This window comes from Fusarium subglutinans (genome assembly GCF_013396075.1).
Source record: "Fusarium subglutinans strain NRRL 66333 chromosome Unknown NRRL66333_c0000014, whole genome shotgun sequence".
Lineage (NCBI taxonomy): Eukaryota > Fungi > Ascomycota > Sordariomycetes > Hypocreales > Nectriaceae > Fusarium > Fusarium subglutinans.
Window position 1 is genome coordinate 164,426 of NW_023502077.1, and position 12,263 is coordinate 176,688.

General features: G+C 47.3%; 6 protein-coding genes across 6 annotated transcripts; 3 read left to right on the forward strand and 3 right to left on the reverse strand.

Annotated features, from left to right (window-relative positions):
• Window positions 1-78: 78 nt before the first annotated feature.
• Window positions 79-1,373, reverse strand: FSUBG_1775 (acetylornithine deacetylase; the record flags this gene model as incomplete). Its single annotated transcript, XM_036679478.1, has 2 exons — window positions 79-266; window positions 311-1,373. 2 exons carry the CDS (start codon window positions 1,371-1,373, stop codon window positions 79-81), a joined length of 1,251 nt encoding a protein of 416 aa, XP_036542692.1.
• A 1,301-nt stretch (window positions 1,374-2,674) lies between these two features.
• On the forward strand, window positions 2,675-4,465 carry FSUBG_1776 (DUF521 domain protein; the record flags this gene model as incomplete). The annotated part of the gene is made up of 1 exon (XM_036679479.1): window positions 2,675-4,465. One exon carries the CDS (start codon window positions 2,675-2,677, stop codon window positions 4,463-4,465), a length of 1,791 nt encoding a protein of 596 aa, XP_036542693.1.
• A 51-nt stretch (window positions 4,466-4,516) lies between these two features.
• FSUBG_1777 (fungal specific transcription factor factor domain protein) lies at window positions 4,517-5,571 on the reverse strand (the record flags this gene model as incomplete). The annotated part of the gene is made up of 2 exons (XM_036679480.1): window positions 4,517-5,222; window positions 5,270-5,571. The coding sequence occupies 2 exons, from the start codon at window positions 5,569-5,571 to the stop codon at window positions 4,517-4,519; spliced, it is 1,008 nt and encodes a 335-aa protein (XP_036542694.1).
• An 868-nt stretch (window positions 5,572-6,439) lies between these two features.
• Window positions 6,440-7,560, reverse strand: FSUBG_1778 (short-chain dehydrogenase reductase family; the record flags this gene model as incomplete). Its single annotated transcript, XM_036679481.1, has 2 exons — window positions 6,440-6,551; window positions 6,602-7,560. The coding sequence occupies 2 exons, from the start codon at window positions 7,558-7,560 to the stop codon at window positions 6,440-6,442; spliced, it is 1,071 nt and encodes a 356-aa protein (XP_036542695.1).
• A 1,158-nt stretch (window positions 7,561-8,718) lies between these two features.
• FSUBG_1779 (1-aminocyclopropane-1-carboxylate deaminase) lies at window positions 8,719-9,810 on the forward strand (the record flags this gene model as incomplete). The annotated part of the gene is made up of 2 exons (XM_036679482.1): window positions 8,719-8,906; window positions 8,958-9,810. 2 exons carry the CDS (start codon window positions 8,719-8,721, stop codon window positions 9,808-9,810), a joined length of 1,041 nt encoding a protein of 346 aa, XP_036542696.1.
• A 229-nt stretch (window positions 9,811-10,039) lies between these two features.
• Window positions 10,040-10,828, forward strand: FSUBG_1780 (uncharacterized protein; the record flags this gene model as incomplete). The annotated part of the gene is made up of 1 exon (XM_036679484.1): window positions 10,040-10,828. The coding sequence occupies one exon, from the start codon at window positions 10,040-10,042 to the stop codon at window positions 10,826-10,828; it is 789 nt and encodes a 262-aa protein (XP_036542697.1).
• Between the last annotated feature and the right edge of the window lie 1,435 nt (window positions 10,829-12,263).

Consider the following 12,263-nt stretch of genomic DNA (forward strand, 5'->3'; position numbering starts at 1 on the left):
CTTCATGATGTCATATTTCATTTGAGCGGGCTATCATATCCAACATTAGACTAGAGCAGCGGAAAATTGGGTTTCTATTTATTGCTTCAACGCATGAAGAATCAGCTTTTGGTATCCTTCAACAGCAGTTTCAAGATCAGCAACGGTCAAGTTCTCCCTCGCGCCATGTGCAACAAGAATGTTTCCTGGACCGTACAGGTACCTCGTGTGGTCACCCTTGAGGTTGGGAATGTCGGTTCCGTAGTTGACGGTGATTTTCTCAAAGCCTGAACCTGTTAGCGACGCTCCCACAAGAACTCGGTGTACGTACCATCAACATCGCAGTTTGCTTCCACAGGTCCGTACCCGTGGGTGCAGTCGAAGATGAAAGCATCCTTGTCGACCTCGTCAAAGATGGCCTGGATCTTGTCATGAACAATGACATGTCCATCAGCCTGCTTTCCGCTCGCAACTCGCACAGCCAGTCCAACCTTGGCCTCCTCAGGGATGACGTTAGCAGCCACGCCACCATTGAATCGACCAATGTTGACAGTGGTGTTACCAAACAGCTCACTGCTACCAAGATCGGTATCGAGCACTTTAGCGAAGGCTCGGATCATCAGCTCGTTGGCTGACTTGCCGAGCCAGGGGTAACCACTGTGGCCGGGAAAGCCCTTTGTGGTAACGTCGCAGCCCAACATGCCCTTGTGTCCACAGGCAAGCTTGAGCTCTGTAGGCTCTCCGAAAATAACAGCATCGAGACTGTATGGAAGCTCCTTGGTCTCGATGGCCTCGCTGAAGCGTCGCATACCGTCGCCCTTAACCTCCTCGCCTACAACGAACAGCAGGACGAGCTTATGGGGATCGATCTTTCCGTGCTCGACAAGGTCTTCGACTGCAGTGATTTGAGCAGCAACGCTACCCTTGGCGTCCACACTGCCTCGGCCGGTGATCATAGTCTCCTTTGTGACCTCTCCATCATCAATTCCATATGGGATATGCGGCGGAACGACATCAATGTGGCTGCTCACACAGACCTTGGGATCGAAAGTCTTCTTTCCATCTTGTCGCCAAGCGAGCACATTGAACCTCGGCTTTCCCTCCGGTGTATTATCAAAAGGTTCCACTTCCTGACGCGAAGTGGTATATCCCTTCTTCTCAAGGTATCCCTCAAGCCAAACACCAACATCATGTTCGGTCCCAGAAACCGAGGAAGTCTCAATAAGAGATTTGTGCAAGCTCAGTAGCTCCGATCGGTACGAGGGCGTATCGTGGTTGCTAGCAATTGCATCGGAGGTGGGCTTTTGGTCATAACCTCCAAGAACCTGCTGCCAATCGAATGCAACGGCCAAAGAGGCCGAGGCCAGAAACCTGGCGACTGTTGCGACGCGCATCGTGGGGAAACAAAACGGGTTTGTGAAGCTTAAAGTTTTGGGGTGGAGGTTGGGGAACAGAAGGGAGCTTGGGTTCAATTGAGCTCGGATATTGGTGGAGAAGAGCGGAATGACGCAAGTGGCCGATGTCGGGGTTGTCTGGGGTACCTGGATGGTCTGGTCTGGTCCGGTCAGATAAGAACAAAGATAGGATTTTCTTTTGGAGATGACAATGGCATGACTAGCATGATATAGTGATCCCTGGACAGGGAGGATCTCTATTTGGAAGGTCTGTGTATCGATCGGCGAATAGTAAAACCCGTATATAAAATACAAACACTACCGAACCACTCCACACATCGAACAAACTACCACAATAGCTATTAGCCTTTGATTTGGGTTTGTTCTACATACAAGGCAATGTTCTCGCATCTCTTAGCTCTCGCCAGCCTATGAGTGTTGCTGGACCTCTTACACAAGAAGTTGCAAGCTTACTTACGCCTGGACAATGACCTAACCTACACCTTAGACCGACCATATCCGCTTCAAGCTCACAAGCCAGACTTGTCATACCAAATATGTTCGATGCACATTTTTGTCGATATAGCTTAGTTATTCAACCCTATTTATGAACTACTTTTGGTCTTTATTCGAGCACCTATTAGTCAAATTCACGACTCCCCTCCTTTGCCGGTTCCTTGACGTACCTTGCTTGGCTCGAGTGTTGTGACACGAGAAGTGAAATGCTTCACTCTACACGATCTGGCTTTACAATATCCCACAAACTGTTACGCAAGAAATATCGGGCCACGGACCGTCATGTCGGCTTGTCCTTCCGATCAGAGCCGACTAGTTCCACGATGTTGGAGATAAGCGTAATGCGGGGTTGATAAGTTGTTGTTTTTTCACCATTCGACAACTGACAACAAGGATATACTGTCTTTCCTGTAAGGATCATATCCTATTGATCCTTGTTTCTCGAGTATTGATGGGAATCGAAGCTGATTCTGCCATTATTCTCTGTTATCACAGTGGTCTATAAGCTTGAAGATCAAGGCCCAAAGACCGATGGTGCTTGGCTTTCTCTGTTCCGAAGTTTCCGGCTGAATCTACATTTTCTTTGACATAAAACAAAAATTTCTTCTTCTTGCTAGACATGTTTACTATTTTGTAAGTTATATTACTGCTCTTGAAGAGGTCTTAGTGAGCTCAGGACAAGTTCGGTGGGCAACTTGTCATCAGCTTGTAAGCCGTGGTGTAACTAATTCAGATCATTAGGTAATTCTCGTTTCAAGTGAACCGATCACTGCTGGAAACATATAATGGGGTCCCTTGACGAGGCTTCATGGACTGGAACGGCCTATGTTCAAGGTCGAGCCTCGGCTAAACTCCTCGCGAGTGATCTTGAGCTAAGCTTCTGGGGAGGCGTCGACCCTCAGACCAGTGAGATTATCGACCGACACCATCCATTGAGTGGACAACATCTACAAGAAACTGTCCTTGCTATTCCGGGAGGTCGAGGGTCATGCACTGGTAGCGGTGTTATGCTTGAGCTGTTACTCAACGGCAAAGCTCCCGAGGCAATCATCTTTGAGAGACGAGACGACATTCTTACCCTTGGAGTCATGATTTCAGAAGAAGTCTTTAACCAGTCAATCCCCGTCGTGGTTCTAGATAAGGAAGACTTTCGACATCTCATTCGACTGAACGGGCAGACAATATTTGTGGACGATGGTTATGTGTCCACTCACTCACCGTCAAAACACCGAAAAGGTTCAGTGATAGATACAGAAAGCGGTCTTATCCTCGAGACGACACCAGCTCTAGAAGGTATCAAACTCTCGACACTGGATCAAGAACTTTTAAGAGGAGACTACGGCGAAGCATCCCGCGTCGCTATCAGAATCGTCCTCCGTATGGCTCATCTTCTTGGCGCAACACGTCTCATGGACGTAACACAAGTCCACGTCGATGGCTGTGTCTACACCGGTCCTGCGACACTCGCATTAGCAGAGAGACTCCGCGACTGGGGCGGCAAAGTTCGAATTCCCACAACACTCAACTCTCTATCAGTAGACCAAAAGCGCTGGAGAGCTCTTGGTGTCGACACTACTTTCGGAGAAGCGGCTGATGCACTTGGAAAAGCGTATACAGACATGGGAGCACGACCAACCTTTACCTGTGCGCCTTATCAGCTAGAGAGTGCCCCGAAATTGGGAGAGCAGATTGCTTGGGCGGAGTCGAATGCTGTTGTTTATGCGAATAGTGTCTTGGGGGCGAGAACTATGAAGTACCCCGACTTTCTGGACATCTCGATTGCTCTGACAGGGAGGGCGCCCAGAGGAGGCCCTCATCTCGGCATCAATCGAGTGGCATCAGTTTGTGTGAGGGTCGTGGGGCTGGAGGACACTACAAGTCTTGACGATTCATTTCCACCATTGCTAGGATATTATGTTGGAACTTTATCGACGAGCCGAATACCTGCGATAACAGGACTTGAGAAGCTTGGTCTCTCAACAGACGATCTGAAGGCCTTCGGTGCGGCTTTCGCCACGATATCGAGCGCCCCAATGTTTCACATCGTTGGTATAACGCCAGAGGCACCGACACTTGAGACAGTGCTTGCCCCTGAATTCACCTCTGTTGAAGTCAAGCTGAGTGATCTGGGAATATGCTGGGATAAACTCAACAGCGCACCAGCAAGCCAACCCATCGACTTAGTATCACTAGGCAACCCACATTTCTCACTTTCCGAGATGCGGAAACTTGCCAACCTCTGCCGGGGGCGACAAAAGGCTGCTAGAGTATCCGTTATCGTTACTTGTGGTCGGTCAGTGTACAAACTCGCTGAACAAGCAGGTCTCCTAGCCCAACTAGAGGATTTTGGAGTGCAAATATTAACAGATATTTGCTGGTGTATGGTAACCGAACCTGTGATCCCAACGACAGCAAAGACAATCATTACGAATTCTGGGAAATATGCTCATTATGGACCCGGCCTCACAGGGAGAGGGATGTACTTTGGTAGTCTGGCGGGCTGTGTTGAAGCTGCTTGTTCAGGAATATATGAAGCTGAAAAGCCAGAGTGGTTCAAAAGTAAAGGACTTAAATAGAATTCAAGATTAGAAACCATGGCAAGCGGCAAGATTTTGCTGGGCAGTGACTCATGAGTCAACCTCCACGCCTTTTCTGCTGACCTTCTCGAGTATGGGTACAAGAAATCGCTTGCTGGATGCATTGAACAAACAATCTATCCAGAGAACAGATTTCAAGATGCTATGCAGTTCTGACCATGAACATATCCCCAAGCCATCCATGACTTCCAAGAACCACCCTTCAATGGCTTCATCACAGCCATCTTGAACAGAATTTGTTCTCCAAATCATCAAAAGCCATAGAAGAACAATATTAGACGGTTGAACAGAGGACTCGCTCAGTCTCACTAACGAATCTTTAAATGAGTCATCCAGATATGCCTGTCTTTGCTTCATATCCCTCCATCGAAAGAAGATACTCGCAGCGAACGTCATCATTCCAAGTCGAAAGGCGTTTTCTGAAGCTGATTCTGGAGACAGAGCGAGGAGCCGGTAAAGAGTCGATACCATGACTTCGCTGAAGATATTGGGTTGAAGTTTTCGACCAGTTTGTCCGGCGATGTTGCTGAGTTTTGCAAACTCTTCGAGATCTCTGAATACGTTTGATAATCTGGGGTCAAGAGTTTTCAAAAATGGTTCCATGTCGTGGCTTGTATCCGCAGGCTTCTTTTTTCTGCGAAGTAAACCTTGACTGGAAAGGTATGGGTTCCAGGATATGTCTTTGTCGAAGAATACTGGCTTGCAGCCGAAGCGAAGAGCTAAGCCAATATCAACTCTATGAGATGTTAGATACTGCCCAAAGTACTTGGTGTAAGCACTCACCTGCACACTTTGGCGGGTAATCTGGGATTATCAAACCTCAGCATCTCAAGACCACCCCTTAAACCCACTATCCTCGCCATCCCGGCAGCGTGATTTTCAGCTGCAGTTCGATCGCCAATCATCTCCGCTGCTAAGCCCAGAATAACAACTACCATGATAGTAGCATCTGAGATAGACGCCGGGTCTGTAGGATTGTTTATTCTTGCTTGAAGAAGCCTGAGGGTTTTCAAAAAGTGAAAATGTGCAAGACTGCCGTAGTCTCGTCCGAGAAGCATGTCGAAGTATGCTTCCACGGAGAACATTATGGAGTGGAAGTATACTTGGTCGACTAGGAGGTTTGTAGTCCAGGATGACTTCATCTCATCGACTTGAAGACATATTTCGGGGGGATATAATGATCCTCTCATCCCATGAAATGCTGCTTGATGTTAGCTCTGGCAAAAACCATCAAAAAGAGAGACCGACATCTAAAGATATCATTTTCCATATATGCCTGCAACGGCTCAGGAAAATCAAGCAAAGAGAAGTTTGTCCCAACGCGACCCGGTATAGTTCCATCAGGAACCTGCAGCGTCACGTGTGTCCCCTTCTGGTTTAACATCCATGATTTGACCTGGATTTGGTCTTTTCGAGCTGAGCTAGAACGTGCCCGACTTCTAACGAGTCTTTGATTCTCTTTAGACTTTTTCAATGGCGTCTGGGTGATGAACGTGAAGCTTTGGTCTACTTAGATTAGTCAAGGTGCGATGACTGAGTGAGTGGAAGAGATCTTACTGTGAGGCGACTGCTGTTTCGATTTTAGCATGACTTTGCGTGTAAAAGCAACCTGTTAATCGAAGAAGTTGATTATTAGGAGACTATGGAGTGAACGAGTTGTTGATTCAGTGTTAGAAGGCATTTCAGCTTACGTGCTGCCGTTAGACGTAATCGCGGATTTCGGGCTTATTAACTCCGAACGCCTAACTTGAGGAAGAACCACGTAAATGGATATCTAAAGCCACATTATTGACATGAGATATGTTTAATTCTCTGATTATTCATGCTTTACAGTGACACCCTTCTTAAGTCTAAATAAGTAGAATACAACTGAGAGAAGGAGCTGAAAGGGGACCTGGATATCCATTATAGCCGTTTGGCTCAAAGCAGCACTAATCCTACGCAAATCAAAAATCATATACCAGAAACAATGTCCTTGATGCCTGCAAAGTCCAGCTCCTCCAGTGTCTCGTTCCAAACCTGGTCAACCAAGACATCACCATGTGTGTAAAACCAACCTGCTAACCTAAAGCCCAGTTAGTAAACCAAATTCACACTCATCAAGGCTTAACTTACGGTGCAATCTCACAACTCATCAAAAAGCACCCATGAGACTCCTTTCCATGTCCATAGACAGCATTAGTATAGCTCGCAGCACCTCTGTCAACAGGTCTTCCACAAATCGCAAAGAACGCGCCTGCAAGCACTCCAGCAATACCACCCAATTCATGATGGCCTCCAAGATGAGTACCCTTTGTGAGCCCTGGGTCTACCATATTGATAATCACATCGTCTGGATTGACCTTTTCACAAAGGCGTACAAGAAAGAGCTGGTTGAGAAGCTTTGATACTCCGTACCGTTCTTGGGAATCCCATGGTGTGATTTTTGGGTCGTCGAAGGATGCAAGTAGTGGGCGTTCGCCTTTGTTTGGGAACTTGCAGAGATGGGCTGTGAGAGAGTTCACTGTTGTAAGACGAGGTGGTCCATGACCTGAGGTTTTGGTCTTGAGGATGGGAATGAGAAGGATTGTCAGGAGGGCAGTGCTGAGGTGGTTGACTTGAATACCGACTTCATGACCTGTACCAGGCACAAGTTCAAATTTGCTAGGTGACAAACCAGCGTTAAGAATAACAAAGTCAATGCGATAAAGCGCAGTGTCACATCTCTTGGCAAAAGCCTGGATAGAATCATAAGATTGCATATCAAGCTGCCAAATATCAATCCTAGCAGACGGCGCGATCGTTCTGAGCTTCTCAGCAGCAACTTTGCCTTTTTCAAGAGACCTCACTCCCATTACGAGATGAGATAGACCTAAAGAGAGGAGCTGCTTTGAAGCTTCGAAGCCAAGACCGGTGTTTGAGCCGGTGATGATGGCTGTGCTGCCTTCGACCTGGGGGTATTTTTCTCTAGTGGGTAGCTCGATGGTGGTGCGGAATTGGTTCTTCCAGAAGACGGGAAGCCAGAAATCTGGGAGGGCAGACATTTCTCGCGAAGGAACGGTAGATGAGGGCTTTTGGTTCTTTTGGCACGGCATTTTGATGATGGTGATGGTGAAAAGATGGTTGGAGGATATGGAATATTGGGGACGCAACAGTTGAAAGGGTTGAGAATTAACAATCTTCTTAGCTTATAGTTCCTATAAAGAGAGATATTCTACATGTTTTATACCCAAAATTTAGTTTTAAGGCGTTATATAAACTCCTTGTCTTGGTCGGATTTTGGACTGGATCATGCTGAAGCTGTCCCGATTAGGAAATTGAAAAAGTCTTGGCATTCATCCAACATCGTCATGGCCAATCAGAGACTCGGAGTACACTCTCAGAAGACAAAATCACAGCCATCTCGAATGCGTCGAATTGCGTATGATGCATGATTGCCTTGTGCTCAAGTAATAATAGAACGGAGTTAGGATGACTGTTCACACCAACTCCGGAGCTGCGATCTGTCTTTGTCATGATGGGTTGGTCATGGAACAGCCATGATGTGCTCTGAGGCCTCAGCTGCCAACAGACACAACAAAACACAGAAAGCCGGGCCTTGAACGAGGGTATACTTGATAGATAAAGAATTCTACTTTCAATCAAAATTCGAGGCCCAATTCTTATCAGAACTGTATACCCATCATGACGGCAATGTAATATACGCCCTACAATGTAGCTGGTCCCATATCATAGCACGTCTAGTGTCAGGTAAACCGAGGATAAATCGTTACCCACTCAACCACTATCAGCACAATCACCAGTAGCTAATTCTAATCACTATCTCTAGTATTCGTCCCTACCCACTATACTCCCAAGTTCCCCGAATCTCTCCCGATCCATCGCCCTCTGTAGCTTATCTCCCCACGGTGGATAACCCACGATATGTCTCCCCCCGCCGACTCCGACTCGGAAGCTACATTTACCACCGACTTCACAGTCTCCTACTGACTCGCTCCTCGAACTTGCACCAGAAAGCAAATGACATGTTATTACCCCTCGTGTCCCTTGCGCCCTACAACACAAGTCACCCAATCACTAATCTCAATGGCAATGTCTTGGCTCTCAGAGTGGACCATGCCATTCGTGCCCCGCGATGCCGGCAACGGAGGGGTCCAAGGGTAGAAGAAGCTTTATTATCGTGACGATTCCCTGGACTTTTTGTGATTGGCATATTAGATTCAATTCTATTGTATTGTATTGTACGAGACAAAATGACTGTTGTTACTCTTCCCGAACCCTTTGCTAGCATCCCCCGAGAGAACTTTCTCTTCGGCGCATCGCCTCTTCAGCCCCTCCCTAGAATATCCGCTGCTCTCGGTGGAAAGGTCAATGTCTATGCGAAGCGAGAGGACTGTAATTCCGGTCTCGCCTATGGTGGCAACAAAGTCCGAAAGCTAGAGTAAGTCGCTCTCCGAACCTCATCCACGGCACAGGTAGCTAATAAAAATAGGTACCTCGCTGCTGAGGCCCAAGCCCAAGGCTGTGATACCCTCGTCTCCATCGGCGGCGTCCAGTCCAACCACACCCGCGCCGTAACCGCCGTCGCTACAAAGCTCGGTCTCAAAGCCGCCACGGTCCAAGAACACTGGGTTGACTGGGAAGATCCCGGCTATGAAAAGGTCGGCAACATTCAGCTCTCGCGACTCATGGGCGGTGATGTGAGACTCGACCCTTCGACATTCGGTATCGAGCACAAGACAACTCTCGCCAAGCTCACAGATGAGCTCAAGAGCAACGGCCGCAAGCCATACTACATCCCCGCCGGAGCTTCAGACCATCCCCTCGGCGGTCTAGGTTTCGCACGCTGGGCATTTGAAGTCGAGGCCCAAGAGAAGGAACTAGGAATCTTCTTCGACACTATTATCGTATGCGCCGTGACAGGCTCAACATTCGCCGGCATGATCGCCGGCTTCAAGCTCGCGCAGAAGAAGAACGGCTCTCCAGCGCGCAAGATCATCGGCATCGACGCCTCAGGCAAAGTACAGCAGACATTCGACCAAGTCCTGCGCATCGCCAAATCCACAGCGGCCAAGATTGGCCTCAGCGAGGACGACATCACAGCGGACGACGTGATCCTGGACCCCAACTACAACGCCAAGATCTACGGCATTCCTGACGAGACGACCATCGAGGCTATGAAGTTTGGCGCTGCTACGGAGGCGTTCATCACGGATCCTGTGTATGAGGGCAAGAGTCTGGCGGGGATGATGGATTTGATCAAGACGGGCAAGATTGCGAGTGGGAATGTGCTTTATGCTCATTTGGGAGGTCAATTGGCGCTTAATGCTTATTCTTCCCTGTGATTTTATACATGATAGATTGTTATTTGAGCGTGAATAGAATTGATCGAAAATTTGCCTATTTCTGGAATAGTATGAGTGTCTGAACCGGGGTAAATGGATAACTAGGTAACTCAGGCACGCTATTATCCAGTGTGCTTCTCGACCTGTCATCTTTGCATTTCTTTGACGTATATTTTTTCTAATCTTTATTTAATCCACTCGGTAATTAGTAGAATAGATATCGACTAAAATGGCTGATTCTCAAGACACCAAGGCAGCTGTTCTATCTGCTCTCGCAGACTTCTTCAACATCTCGTCCCAAAACCCCAAAGACGCCCGCAACCACCTTCTCGAGACCTCTTACGTCATACAGTCCACCTCAGACACTATCGAACAGACGACGCTAGGAGAGTTGTTCCTCAACGACAAAAAGCAAAAGGGTCATCTTGAATGGGCCATAGACGAACCTCAAGAACTCTTCATTCACGAGAAGCTCGCTGCGGTCTGGACTGGTTGGTCCATCCGTGCCGACGATGGTACTATCATCAGCCATAAGAAGGGCATCCTCGGATTAGCTTACACCGAAGGACGGTGGAAGATATCAGGTCTCGCTTCGACTGAGCGCTCCCTCGATACACCACACCCAGAAGATGAAGCAGCTCTCACCCAAGAAATCATGAAGCCCATCAACGCTCTTCTAGACGACTTCTCCCATCCAGACTGGGACGTTCTCAAACAATGGTTTCTTCCCAACGCTGGAGTTACTCTCTACAGACCACCCGCTGAGCCAGCGCCTATGACTATGAAGCAGTCCATCGTTCGTCTACAGGGTATGATCAAGAGTGGCATCACTATTCAAGAGAAGTTACATGATATTCAGGTCCGAAAACACGGAGATATTGCGTTGGTTTGGGCGCCCTTTGTGGTTGAGATAAATGGGGCACCTAAACATGATGGCGTGAATGCGTTTACGCTGTTGAAAAGGGAGGGGAGGTGGGTGTTTAGTGGATGTCAGGACTATGGCGTTGCTCTTCAGTGAGAGGTGACTGCTGAGCTTGCTTCTCGATGTCTGGGGGTATCTGGTGAATATCTGTGGAGAGGTTGATTCTGGTCTATTTATTTGGTGCTCTGCCTGATCTGAGGCACTGAAGCGGATACCTGGATGTTGTTATTTGCGAGCGATAGCGTGCCTATCTGTTTTGTTTGGTATCCGGTTCCTACCCAGGTGAAAGAGTGTCTACCCTTACGTAATGATGAATTTCTCTTGTCCTTTATGAAGCCCAATAGTATGGTTCAAAGGGTGCACGCGATGCATATGAGCGTAAACACCTTCTGCAAGTTCATCCATGGAATCATACCCTTATAGCCATTCCAAGACCAACACGTATTACAACTGTGCAGATCATACAGGGAAATCCACAAAGAGAATAAAAAGAGGCAGAGCGTGTTTATGCATGGATGCTTTGTTCAGTTCAGTGTTTGTACACCAATGCAACGCCTATGCAGGTACCATGCAGGCTCCCGCTTCTTTGCGTAAATATCCTGAAAGGTACCTTTATGCTGGGAAACACATCTAATATCTCCTTGGTCAATAAAAACAAGAATGTCATTGGCTAATGACTGTCACATTTACTCTCCTTTTTGATCTGTCGTCTTTCCTGTTGCAGTTGCTAGCTCTAGAATCTCCGACACCACCAGTTTGAAGACGTCAATATTTGCTACTTGAGATTCTTCAAAGTGTATCCCTTTCATTGTTATAGCAACTTTCTTTTTGGTCATTCTCACAATGAGACATCACGTAACTGGTTCCTGAACAGGCTGAAGTCTGTGTGGGCTGCGAGTTTGTTCACACCAAATGAGAGAACAAAAAGACTGCATGAAGTGAGCTATTAGAAAACCCAAGACCATGTCACAGGTAGCAATCAATACTATAATAAGCTCTCAGATAGAACAATACTGCGGCATCTGACTTTCTGCAGCTGCTAGTTACCTCAATAACCATTTCTTGACGATGCTGCACAAAGGAGCGACCATATAGCAGCGTCTTTACTTTATTGTATAGGCTAATCATAATTCTTCAGCATCTTTTTAGTTAAATCTGAGGCGCAGTAGCTGCACGCTATATCGTGCCATACACGCAAGGCTGCCATATGTCAGGATAACAAAGTCCAATCATTTATCTCAAGAAGTGACAAAGCCTGAGGTACTCGAAACTATACAAGCAAAGAGCCAAAAGGCTAGTATTCTTTGCTCTATATTTTGATTGGTTCTTTGATAGAGAGTCTGCTTTGTTTAGGGGTATAGGTGCTCGAATAATGCCTAGAAAGGCTTCCACTGGGCTCCATGCCATCATGCACCTAGCGCTGCAACAAGCGTTTCTTACACTTCTTTATATTGTAGTTCCAAATAACCGGGCAACCATTCCGATGCGACTATAAATCCAAATTCCCATCGATATCGAATTCTTCTTCCTT